The sequence below is a fragment of the Urocitellus parryii genome, chromosome 3 (genome assembly GCF_045843805.1).
Source record: "Urocitellus parryii isolate mUroPar1 chromosome 3, mUroPar1.hap1, whole genome shotgun sequence".
Lineage (NCBI taxonomy): Eukaryota > Metazoa > Chordata > Mammalia > Rodentia > Sciuridae > Urocitellus > Urocitellus parryii.
The window spans coordinates 13,766,838-13,780,568 of record NC_135533.1 but is presented as its reverse complement, the minus strand read 5'-3'; the positions used below and the strand labels follow the sequence as shown (position 1 = coordinate 13,780,568).

The 13,731-nt window shown below is 41.5% G+C and overlaps 1 protein-coding gene across 1 annotated transcript in view; it reads right to left on the bottom strand.

Moving 5' to 3' along the window:
- The window catches only part of Dennd2a (DENN domain containing 2A), a 62,276-nt gene extending 48,767 nt beyond the window's left edge, over positions 1 to 13,509 (bottom strand). The window contains exons 1-2 of the mRNA XM_026405395.2: positions 13,447 to 13,509; positions 8,570 to 9,652 (exon numbers count right to left, since the gene is read on the bottom strand). Of these exons, the coding sequence (XP_026261180.1) occupies positions 8,570 to 9,522 (953 nt within the window). The 5' untranslated portion in view covers positions 9,523 to 9,652; positions 13,447 to 13,509. The remainder of the gene's footprint in view (positions 1 to 8,569; positions 9,653 to 13,446) is intronic.
- Positions 13,510 to 13,731: the final 222 nt, after the last annotated feature.

Sequence of the window (13,731 nt, the reverse complement as noted above, 5' to 3'; positions counted from 1 at the left end):
CCATTGTGGTTCTATAATTTCTCACCTTTCTCAACAAAATTTTTCAACTGGGCAGGTGAGGGTGGAGCTAAGTAGAGGGAAGAGGTGCTAAGACTTTGCATTCTAAATGACCCTTAGTTGCCTTCTTTCCTCTACCCTCCATCCATTCCTGTAGATATCCCATTTATGAAACTGCTCCCCAAGGTAACCAGCAAGCTTCTAATAGAACCCAACTACTTTCTCAGTCTCTCTTTACATGACACTGCTTGCTGCCATATTCCCCTTGGGCCTCACACCTTTTCTAGAATGTGGGGTAGTGCTGCTCAAAATGGCCATCATGGATGGGGTTGGTATGCGACTGTGTGTCACTGTTACTAAAGACATATGTTTGGAAACTGAGCAACCATTTAGAAACTGTGCGTGTATGTGCGTGTGTATATGTGTATATGTGTGTATGTGTGTATGTGTGTGTGTGTGTGGTACTAGGGATTGAACCTAGAGGCATGCTACTTCTGAGGTACATTCTCAGTCCTTTCAATTTTTTTTTTTTTTATTTTGAAACAGGGTCTCATTATGTTGAGTAGGTTGGCTTTGAACTTGTGCTCCTTCTGTCTCAGTCCCTTAATAGCAGGATCACAGGTGTGTACCACTGTGCCTGGCTTAGTTTAATGTTTTCTATGATCTTTCCACATTTCTAAGAACAAGATGCTAATATAAGAGTTCAGGCATACTTTGCATTTGATTCCTGACATATAAAAGACAAGAACAATCCAAATAGCATTAGAAAATCCACCTTGAACTGGGCATGGTGGCTCATGCCTGTAATCCTATTATCATGATGTGTTGGTAACACGTGTGCAAGCAAAGGGTTTGGGAAGTTAGTTCTAAAGCATTATTTCTATAATCTACACAAATGCCTTCAAGGAATTCTATCTTCACCTTTTGAGGTCCAGGTAGGTGAGTAGCTCCCTGAAGAGGAGAAACATGTTTAAGCCAATCAATCATTCAACCACTTAGCTAATTCTCTAAAAATATTTTTAAATTACAAAAAAGTTTTAGCATCTTTATTAACTTTGAGAGAAAGGAAATTTCCAAAGGCTAATGAACGATAACCACATTCAAATTGGCTTCTTTTTAGTTTAAACATTTTCAACATTCATTCCCCATGCCACCCACATTTTTAATAAGTTCCTTCTGCGGGTCACAGCATGCTAAAAACTTATAAGGCAAAGGCAAGAAATCCCTACGTGGGGATGCCTGCAGCCTGGGGAGGGTGTAATCTCCCAGCCTGTTGGCCTCCCAGGCCCTCCCATGATCATTTGGTAGTTGATACTCCAGTTTTAGAGGAGCTAGAATGACCTATTTTTTTTTTTCTGTTTTCTTTTTTGAGATAGGAATTGCTGCGTTGCCCAAGCCAGTCTCTAACTTACGATCTTGCTTCAGCCTCCCAGGCAGCTGGGATTACAGGTGTGCACTACCACACCCACCTCCAATGAACTCTGCTAAAGGCAGTTATAACCTATGTAATATCCAAATTTCAACAATCAATGACAAATATTGTGATTTTGAGTAGTATTTTGAATGTTACTGATGACTTTTCCATAGTTTTGTAAATGAAATGCTGACTGAAGAATGGGCAAGAACCACAAAATTAAAAGTCCAAAATGGAACTCAGATGGGAATCTGCTTTTGCAGATGAGAACCTCCTCCTCTTCCAGAGCTGCATCTCAGGAAGGCCACCAAAATATTTAGGCCTCAACCTGGAAGGCATAGTCTAAACCTCCCTCTCTCTCACCACCCACATCCCACACATTAACCAGAGTTCTACCTCCAAAGCATCCCTGGAACCCACCCACTTCTCTCAATCCTACTGCAGTGACATTACAAGGTGACCACAAGCTCTTCCCCGACCTCTGACTTGGCAGCCGCTAGAGTCTCCAAGCTGTAGCCAGGAAGATGTCTTAAAGATGTAAATCTAATTCTTTCTACCTCTATTAAAACCCTTCAGTGATTCCCACTGCCCTTAGGTAACAGGTCCCAATCGTTCCCCTGTCTACAAGGCTCTTCCAAAGCTGGCTCCAGGAGACCTCCAGGCCTCATCTCACACCCTTTAGTTCCTCCAACACACCCAAGGCTTTGTGCTGCAGGGCTTCCAACTATTTGTTCACTCAAACTGCACATCCATCTGTCATAATTCCCGTGGCACCTTAGGCTTCCTCAGAGGCCTGAGGATGGTTATACATAACTAGTTGTATACTTCTAACTATTACTAGTCTATAAGTTCCACGAGAACAGGGTCTTCATCTATCTTGTTCATTACCATGTTTCCATGTCTAACACTAAACAGGTTCACAGAAAATATCTGTTAGGTGAATAAGTGAATGAATATTTTAAAAGCTGGCTTTAAGGGCACATTTACCACTTTTAATTTATCCCTACTTTGGGTTTAAAAAAAAAAGCAGCTATGGTCTTGAGTTAGTCAAATTTTTAGAGCAAACTTCCCTCAGAATTCTTTTTAATAATGGCTCAAGTAAGCTTGGATAGCCTACGGCCTAGCCACCACTTCAAACCATTCTGCTAGGGCAGAACCCACTTAAGCTGCCAGAATCTCTTTTTTTGCCTATCCATCCCAAGTGGCCATGGGCAGCTCTTCCCCAGGGCCCAGCTGACCTCCCAGAAGGCCATTCATCCCACCAGGTGGTTCCCAGTAGGAGGCTCTTAGTTTACATTCTGTTTCCAGTGTTTCCCTCTACTTATGCCCATGATCATTAAAGTTGAGTTTCTGCTTTTCTCTACCTTGGATCCAAAGTAGAAATGTTATAAGAAAAAACCATCTCTGTCCACCATTGTGTCCACCCTCCAACGAGAAGTACACATGACAACTATTCTTATAATATATAATGGCAATCATGGTCTGTTTTCCAATGCAACTACTATTTAAATAAATGATTTTACTAAATCAAATTTCTCAGCTTTCAGAGTAACTTTTGATTTGAACCTCAAATAAATAATTTGCTCCTTTGAAGATTTTAAACGTTTGGATTTTAGCCATGGTAATTCAGTTATCTCATGGACTGACATCCATGTTGACAGAGACAGGCTCATAATGACAGAGAGAGACTGCAGTGAGGCTGGTAAGTTACCTTTAACTGTTTTAAACCAATGATAGCCGAGCACTGCTACCCAGCCAGGGAGCTATGGGGAAAACTCGGTCCTACGGAAGGTGAATGATGGGATCAATACTGCAAAATATGACTTGCAGAACACATGACCCAAAAAGCCCATATCCTCAAAAAGTTCTGAAGTCTTACATTAAAGCTCCAAGAAAAGGCTGAATCCATAGCCAAAGCAATCAGTTGATAAGTTGAAATCTTGGCCAATGTAGTTATTTGGTTTCATAAAAATCCAAACATTGTCATATGATCAAATTAAACTAAAATGCAACATTTTAAAATTTAATTTTGTGTGTGTGTTGCTGGGGATTGAACCCACAGCCTTGCGCATACTAGGTGGGTATTCTTCACTGAGCCACATCCTCAGATCTTAAGTTGAAATATTTTGAGTATGTAGATGCATGTGAATTCTGGATGTTGCTTATACTTAGAAATCTTTAAATAACTTTTCTTGTTAAATATTGGCCTAAGGCTTTTCTGCCAACGTTATTAAAGGTATGCCATAAAGCATACATAACCAAGTTAATGTTGCTGTAGGAACCTTATCTTTGGAATTTCCTGACATTTGAGGATTTCTCATTTTCCATTTTAAGACTGAAAGCATGAATCCTTGCATTTAATTTCCTGAGGCTTTAGAGAAATGAAGAAAGAAGAGCAAAGAAAGGGAGAAAGAGGGAGGGAGAAAGGAAGAAGAGAGAAGAGTAGAAAGAAGGGGAAGAGAAAGAAAAGGCAAAGAAAAACACATTTTCTCAAACTGAGGATCTGAACCCACTAGTCTGGCTCTTGATGAGGTGTACTAATTGGCCAGTGAAAATAAGCTGGATACAATCTCTAAAGCTCACAGCTTAGCTGTGTAACTCTAAACCTTCAGAACCTCAAAATCCTTAATCATTTCTTTCTCCAGCCTTGGCTTGGCTTTCCTGCCACAGAGAAGGCAGCAAGTCTGCCAAGTGCATGGTTGAGGCTTTTTTTTTTTTTTTTTTAAGAGATAGGACCACAAAAAAGAGCATTCTTTACCCTCCTTTTTTAAAGAATAGAAAATGAACATCTTGCCCTAACCACCTCCATTATACTATGTTAAACAAAATGAAAAACCTACAGCCAAAATTCTTAAAACACAGCTGATGCAACCATATTCAAACTGGCCAAGAAAAATTTCATCTTTGGACTGAAACTAAGTAACTTTAGCTGGTTATAAAGAAAATGCTGAAAGACTGAAAACAGCAGATGGTAGCTGAGGGAGAAAAGATAGTGGGAATAACTATTTACCAGGACGATTTGTCTGCCCAAATGAAATTTTCCAGTTTACCAGAACCAACCTGCCCCTGGGGAGTGAGGCCCCTTGGAGGAACAGCCCCAAAATGCCCCAGAAGCACTACATGGGAAGTCACAGACCAGGAGCAAGAAAAGTCAGGACACTATCAAGGAAGCTGGGCTTTGGTGATGGTTTGGGAAAGGATGTAGAACTGGGAGTTGGAGGGCTGGGGTGTAGCTCAGTCAAGCTTAACACACAGGAGCCCGTGGGTTCAATTTCTATCATCAAACCTAGTTCCCCTCCCGAAAAAAAAGAACTGTAGAAGGATTCCAAACATAAAGAAGGAAGCCTCTAAATTCTACATGTCATCAGGGGTAAACCGAAACAGACTCTCTAACTTTATTTGCTCTTAGTTGATTTAAAAATCACCAATTTCAGAAGTCACAAGGCTGGGCAATAAATTATTAGTCTCCCAATAGCTTTTTTTTTTTTTCCCACACACTCTGACCTGGGGTTATGATGATAATGGTTGCCAAGGTTACCCTTTAGGAATGAATGTGAATGCCATTTGCTTAAAACAGTGACTCTTCACTTGGGTCCTCAGAGGTTCCACAGTGACTGGAACAGGATGAAAATGCTTGGCATCTGTCTTCATGTTGCACGCGTCTCCTTTGCTGCCCTAACCTTTGGGTCAGATTCTATTCAGTTCTGCATATGGACAAGTGACCATCTGAGACATGTTTTATCCAGAGCTATAATGTAGGGTTAACTTGACCTAGACTTGCCGAGTCTCTCTCTTAACCTACTTCAAGGCTGACGACTCTTACCAGTCACCATGACTGGAAATGCCAGACCATGAAATGAGTAAAGAGATGACACCTGAGTTCCTGAAGATCTCCAGCTATTCTGAGAAAAGAAAAGAATTTTCCTCACCTTTATTAGCCTGTCCCTCTCCCTCATTTTTCCTATACTATAACCGCTCACCCTTTGAAGAGAAGAAACTGATTTGTGAGCAAAGTTCCCTCTTCATTCTTTGGCCACTGAATCAACCTTTCTTTTTCCCCAACACTCATCTCTTGGACATTGGATATTTCATGGGATGAGTTTCTAAGTACAGACCTAACATATACTGGTACCAAAGCCTGATAAAGGCAGTACAATAAAGGCCTTTATTGACCAGTCTCCAATATGGAATACTAGTATAAAAACCTTAGAATATCAGCAAATGGGCAGGGTGCAGTGGCACATTTCAAGGCCAACCTGGGAAACTTAGCAAGACTGTCTCAAAATCACTGGGATGTAGCTCAGTGACAGAGCAATTCCCTAGAATATGCAGGGCCTGGATTCCAACCTGGTACCAAAAAATAAAAAGTAAAAACAAAAATAAATAAAAGGTATTTCTTTAAAGTTGTCTTTTAAAAATATAATATACATTATAAATAGTTCCCAGGCCCTCTAATGAGAAAAAATTTCATTAATAATTGCAAGAAAAAGATAAAACATTTATGAATAAACTTAGCAAATGCACAGAACTGCAATTAACTACAAGCATACTTTTTGTGTGAAATTTGATAGTGATATAGGGAACATTTTGATAAATACATGCAAGAATTGTCAAGACATTTTTGAAAAATAATAAGGAAATAAATAGGAGATTTATAATATAATTATTAAAAAACCCTATGAAGTGGATACTATAATTATCACCATTTTACAGATGAGCAAAATGAGACCAATGCAAATTTAGTGGTTTGTACAATGCCACCCAGCTAATAAGTAGCACAACTAGTAAGTACTCTGGTTTTAGAGTCCTCTCTAATACTATATGCTGCATAATACAGTATTATATGCCACCTGGGAACAACCTAAGTGTCCATCATTAGGGGAATGGATAAATAAAATAAGTTTATCAACATGCTAGAAAGAATGTGGTAGTTAAAAAAAGGAAGGTAGTGCTGGATGTGGTGGCACATGCCTGTAATCCCAGTAACTTAGGAGGCTAAGAAAGGGTCACAAGTTTGAGGCCAGCTTCAGCAAGACCCTGTCTCAAAATTATAAATAAAAAAGTCTGGGGATGTAGCTCAGTGGTAAAGCACCTCCGGGTTCAATCCCTGGTACACCTCCTACCTCCCAAAACAGAAAGGTGGTAACACTGAAAGAGCTCAATGATACACTAAATAAAAAATGGTATATAGGGGCTCCGGTTATGGCTCAGTGGTAGAGCGCTCGTCTAGCATGTGTGAGGCCCTGGGTTCGATCCTCAGCACCACATAAAAATCATTTTTTTAATTTATAAAAATAAATAAATAAATAAAAATAAAAGGTATTGTTCCAACTACAACTAAAAAATAAATATAAATATTTAAAAAAATGGTATATGCAGCATGATTTCATTTTTAAAAGGAAATAATTTATGTAAATATATAAAATTTTAGAATATGAAACTTATTTTTCCTTGGAAGAGAACATAAGAAGTTATATTATTTGAAGGTAAGAGACTCCTACCTGACAGACCACACTGAGTGGGGGAGTGACATGATCTATATATATTTTTTGGAAGACTCCTCTGACTGCTGAGGGAGGAATATCCTGGGGGTGGGCAATGGATCCAAAGTTATTAAAGGGGTAGCAATGGAGGAGATGTAGTCAGATGCAAGTTAAAGTTCTAAAACCAGAACTGAAGGACTGTGTGAAAGAAAAGATCAAAGAAGACTCCTAGCTCTTTGGTCTAAGAATTAAATGAAAGGTAATGCCATTTAACAAGATGATGATTAGTTTGGGAGGTGGTCTGAATTGGAATATAGGATGGGACATGTTAAATCCCAACTATCACACAACCAAATGTAGACCCAAGCATAAGTTGACTACACAAACCTGAAGCTGAGAGGAGTCAGGGCTGAGATCTAAATTTGGGAATCGTAAGCATGTAATTGACATTAAAGTGATGGAATTGGATGAGATCACTTAAAGGGTGGAGGGAGATAAAGGAGAGAAGTCTGATCCTAGTGTGCTCCTGGTTTGGAGTGTGGGGGCTTAAGAGAAGGAGTGCTATCCTGACTTGTAGAAGGACAGAAGCCAGAGAAGAGGACTTCCCGGTCAGCAGGGAAGTGGCTGACTCAGAAGCCAAGTGAAGACAGTGATTCAAGATGGCGCAAGTCCTCAAATACCAAGAGGGGTCAATTAAGAAAAGATCAGAGAATTCGCAAATTGGACTTACCAAGATGGAAGTTGCCAGTGGCCTTGGGCAAGAACAGCTTCAGGATGAAGGGCCAAAGCCCAAGAGGAGCGGGTGAAGAAAAGGCAGAAGGCAAAGAAGGAAGGACAATAAGTACAGATAACTGTTTTGAGAAGTTCTGCTCTAAACCTGATTTCTAGGTTAGTGGGTATCAAATCAATTAGAAATGGACCCCAAATTATGTTTCAAAGCAGGAAAGCAATTGTTTCCAAAGAACAGAGTTTACTTTTAAGCATTAACATACTTTATTATTTAATGTCATTTTCATATTATCATATGATGCATCTGTATATATAAATGAGGAAAATAAGGCTTCAAGAAGTAACTTGTTCAAGGTTACAAAGGTAAACAAGAGGCAAAAGTAGCCCCAGACAATGTGCTTCCCAAGCCCACTCCAAGAAAAAACATGAGAGTTGGAAGATCCAAGTAGATACCAGGTACTACCAGTTAGAAGACTGCAAATTTCAAACAAATTCTTCACTTAACTCTTAGTCACTGACCAATTATAAGACTTTAACACATTTGAAAGGTAATTTTTAAAAGTAAATACTCTTTTTTTTTTTTTTAGAGAGAGAGAGAGAGAATTATATTTATTTTTTAGTTTTCGGTGGACACAACATCTTTGTTTGTATGTGATGCTGAGGATTGAACCCGGGCCGCACGCATGCTAGGCGAGCACGCTACCGCTTGAGCCACATCCCCAGCCCAATACTCTTTTTTTTTTAGGAGAGAGAAGAAACAGAACATGCATGGTAACCACATTTCCAGGTAAATCACCAAACTACCTTATGCTATGAACAGTTTCCAATAACTCCAAGTGAGATCCCTCAACTTAATGTGACATAATTAGGCTGAGAACAGGCAGCTGGGATGGGATCTAAGCTACAGCACAGTCACAAAAAGGGGCACCAGCCAGACAGCACCTACCTGTGGTCAGCACTGGGTCTCTGCCTTCCGGTCCAGAGCCTTCTGTTCACAGAGGCAGGAGGCGGAGACGAGGGCAGCGGTGGGGGAGGCAGGGAAGGCAGGGGAGGCAGGTTTCTTTTCTCTTTCCTGAAGCCAACGCCTGGGTTCCCATCCTTGTCTCCCTCTCCGGCATGTTTGAACGTTCTCCGGGGTTTGGGCAGGGGGTTGATGAAGGGCTTTGTAGGGGACCCCTCTGTAGCCTCAGAGGTGGGCTCCCTGTCCTCTAGATCCAAGTGGTGGCCCCTGCGGCCAGCTTCTACGCCACCCCGGTGGTTCTCAGGAGGCTGGGGCTCCTCCTCTGCCTTGTGAGGCAGGCAGTGTGGGGAATAGCATGTCCCCGGCAACTGGGGATCCAAGCCTGCTGACCCGTCCTTCAATGCCTGCTCCAGTTTCTTGACCTGCTTCAGCACCGAGAGGTGGTCATTCTGGAAGTGTGGCTTCCAGAGCCTCGGCTCCCGGCCTCTGTTCCCACAGGCCTCTGGTTCCCCTTCGAGATGGCCAAGGTCTGGCCTCCTCTCTATGTCCGGACCCCCAACGTTCACTGCCCCTCTCCACCTCTCACTTTCCAGGCTCTCTGTTTCGGGCCTCATTCCATTCTTACCCTCTGCGACCCGAGTTCTCACGACCTCGCTGCTACCTCTCTCCAACATGCAGGACGGCCCGTAATCCTCTTGCTCATCCACTAGCCTGCTGGGTGCTGCAGTGGGCAACTCCTTTTTGCCTTCCCACTCAGATATCTTGTCCTTTATGCTAAAAGCCTTGTGCCGGGCTCCAGCTCGGGTGCAAGGGCGCAGGTTCTGGACACCACCTAGCTGCTTCCTCCCAGCCCTGCTGGCTTCGTTGGGGCCAAGGTCTACAGCTGGGCCACTGATGATCATGTTTGAGCTGAACATGTCCATTCTTGCCTCCAGCATGAGGTTATTTAGGCTTTCCAGGGGGTTCCTTCTGAAGGGTGACTCTCGATCAGTCTTGGGGGAAGGAATGTAGGACTGAAAGAGTTGCCTTAGAGGGGCTTCCCCAATCGTTGGACCTTCCACCTTGACCCTGAGTCAGAAAGACAAACATGGGGTGAGGGATTCTTAATTGTGCCTGGCTGATCATGGAGACTGACTAGAACTTAGTTACATGCTAGTTGTAAACCATAAACGTTGAGGTCATCATTTAAAAAAAATTACTTTCATGTTCTCTTGGGCAGACAGCATGGTGGAATAAAAGGCAGCAATTGGGTTCTGGAGTCGGACAGACTTGGATTTGAATCTTAATTCAACCACTAACCATGGGCAACTTAAATTTAAGTCTGCCAAACTTCAGTTTCCTCACCTGTAAAATGGAGACTATAATAACATGCATCATGGGCTGGGGATGTGGCTCAAGCGGTAGCGCGCTCGCCTGGCATGCGTGCGGCCCGGGTTCGATCCTCAGCACCACATACCAACAAAGATGTTGTGTCTGCTGATAATTAAAAAATAAATATTAAAAAATTCTCTCTCTCTCCCTCTCTCTTTAAAAAAAAATATAATAACATGCATCTAATGAGGTGGCTATAAACATTTAATGAGCCAGTCCACATAAAGTATCTAGTGTGTTATGAGTATACAATAAATGGTGGGGCTGTTATTTTTTTTCCCTGACAAATAACAAGTAACTCTTTCTTTCTCTTTCTCTCTCCCTCCTTAATTCCCTCCCTCCCTCCTTTTCTTCCTTCCTTCTTTCCTTTCTCTTTCATTTACTTATTTTGTGATGTTGACGAATGAATCCAGGGTCTCACACAAACCAGGCAAGTGCTATACCATTGAGCCACTCCTAGCCCCTAGAGCAATTTCATGAGGAAAAGATTATATAGTCCAAGTTTTCCTTGCTTTTTTAAAATTTTTTTTTTTTTAGTTGTTGATAGACATTTTAAAAATTTATTTATTTTTAATGTGGTGCTAAGGATCAAACCCAGTGCCTTGCACATGCTAGGCAAGCGCTCTACCACTGAGCCCCAGCCCATCCTTGCTTTGTTTCTTTTTTTTTAATTTAAAAAAACAATTTATTTATTTATTTATTTATTTTTTAGTTTTCAGCGGACACAACATCTTTGTATGTGATGCTGAGGATCGAACCGGGCCGCACACATGCCAGGCGAGTCACATCCCCAGCCCCATCCTTGCTTTCTTATTCTTATTCTTTACAATGACTATTTAAAAACTGAAAAGGGCAGGTATAGTGGTGCACACCTTGTGATCACAGCACCACAGGAGTGTAAGGCAGGAGGATCACAAGTTCAAGGCCAGTCATAGCAACTTAGCAAGATCCTCAGTAACTTAGGGACCCACCTCTCCACCCCCTCACCCCCATCTCAAAATAAAAAATAAAAGGACTGCCAGGCATGGTGGCACATGCCTGTAATACCAGTGGCTCGGGAGGCTGAGGCAGGAGGATAGCAAGTTCAAAGCCAGCCTCAGCAAAAGGCAAGGTGCTAAGAAACTCAGTGACCCTGTCTCTAAATAAAATATAAAACAAGGCTAGGGATGTGGCTCAGTGGTTGAGCGCCCCTGAGTTCAATTGATACCCCCAAAAATAGAAATAAAAATAAAATGACTGGGGATATGGCTCAGTGGTTAAGTGCCCCTGTTCCATTCCCAAGTACCCCAAAATTGAACAATAAGTCACAAAGCTTTGCTAATTCCGGGCTTGATAACTATCCTGAGTTGAGTGGGTAAAGCCATGATGAGTTGGGTGTACTTGGAATGAGCCTCCTATAGACTGTGAGCACTACTGGGGTGAACTTTCACTGAGGGCAATGAAAATGCTTTGTTGTTTAGGCCTGTTTTTGCTACTGCTGATCCCCTGGTACCTAAAACAACACTGGCACAGCAGGTAGCCAATAAATATCTGCTACTTAAACGAATGTCTGCATAAATAGGCAGATCTGAATTTTACACATGGCCTAGAAATGCACTGTCCAATATACTCGCCACTAGCCACATGTGGATATTTAAACTTAAATCCAATTAAATTAAATTCTGTCCCTTAGTTGAATCAGCCACAAGTCAAGTACTCTCAGTAGCCCCGTGTAGCTAATGGCTCTGTAGTGGGCAGAGCAGAAGAATGAACATCTCCACAATGGCAGACATTGACTATCCCCTAGTCATACACGTGGGGATATAAACCTCCAAGTGTGATCTGAGGAGATTAGATACTGCCATGAAGATGCTAGAAAATATTTTGAAAGAAAAACATTTTTAAATTCATCTCAGAATATATGTGTTTTGAAATACAAAACATTCTTCCACCAGCAAAGGTTACAAAACCAAACACAGTGATCTTAGAAGTGCTGAAATTAGTGAACATTCATGGACCAGCCTCATGGCACATTTTCTAAATATACATAAATCTGACTGTATAGGGATCCTGAGACTCCATGAAGGTTCACAGTAAGGGATGAATAGTCAGCAGTTTCATGCATGCTGTTACTATAACTGTTCATTCCAAAGACTAACAGTTGTTTATGTAAAAACTTGTCCCTCAATGGAGACACTGGCATACAAATTATGCTGGTGTTCTTGGTTACACAGCATAAATTAGAAACTTGTGAAAATGCAAACACATTTTCCATGGATATGAAAGCAGAATTCCTTATTTAAATAAACAATTAGTATTCATAACAGAGTGCTTACAAAAGAGAAAAACATTTTAAATTGTCCTGTCAACACTAATGACATTAACATGAATTCAGATTTTAGAATCACAATCAGACCATTGCTTTTTTCCTGAGGGCTCAAAAGGCAGAATCCCTGCTCTTATGATGACAGAAGCAAGACGTAATGAGAGGACAGACACACAAAAACACAATTAGGGTTAGTGCATGCTTGGCGACAAGTGATGATAGAATATATAACCATCATGTGCTACTGAGCAATATTGAACAGTAGATAAATACATGGGTTTTATAGTCAGTAGAATTTAGGTTTCAGTCTTGCTCCATTTTATTTTTTTATTCTTCAAATAGAGTTCTGCAGGGCATAGTGGTACAAGCCTGTAATCCTAGTACCTTGGGAGGCAGGAGGATTAAAAGTTCAAAGCCTTGGGCTGGGGTTGTAGCTCAGGGGTAATATGCTTGCCTAGCACATGTGAGCACTGGGTTCAATCCTCAGCACCACATAAAAATAAATAAATAAAGGAAAGGTAATGTGTACATCTACAACTAGAAAACATTTTTTAAAAATATATTACAAAAAAAAAGAAAGAAAGAAAAGTTCAAAGACTGCCCCAGCAACCTAACGAAACCCTAAGCAACTTAGTGAAACCCTGTCTCAAAATAAAATATAAAAAGGACCAGGGATGTGGCTCAGTGGTTAAGTGCCCCTGGGTTCAACCCCCAGAGTACCAAAAAAAAAAAAAAAAAAAAAGAATCCTATCTCCTTTCTCTAGATTGGAACTTTCTGACTGCAGAGGCCAAACTGATCTTGTTTACTGTTCCTGGTACATAGTAGGCAATCAGTAAATATGTATTCAGTCAATGAATGAATAAATGAATTGCTAAGTTAATATACACAATGTTCCCAGAGTACAGTAGACATTATAAATCTTGATATCAATAGTGGCAACTGTGTCATTATAATCATTCCATTTGTTATATAAGATCCCAAACACCTGGAATGACTTGTCAGTCACTGAGGCCCTAGCTGGACTCTGAGAAGGAACACAGCATGGTTTGTCAGAAGCGCTCTTTGGATTTAACTGAACCTACTCAGCTCAAGGAAGCGGGGTCAGTGAGGAGGAAAGGTGGTGGAAAAAGGAAGGAGACCAAGAGCAAGCTCTCAGTTGGGGGGGTGTGAGATGGTGGTTCTTACTTGTCAGCCAATCTGTAGCTCAGGTTTGCAGTCTGGCTCTGGCTGCCCTTGGCTGGCCTGCACACTGTCATCATGTCAGCAATGAGAGGAGCTCCAGGTGGCCTGGGGGAACAGGGATGCACACTCAGTGAGCCCTGCCAGCCGGGTCACCCTCCCAGGGAAGCAGATCTCTGGCCCACACTCCACACTATTTATCCCTGACAGATTCCACCCAGGAGTGGGGACAAGAGGAATGTGCCATTCAAAATTCCCACCCCAGGAGAAACAATGTTGAGACTACCCAGT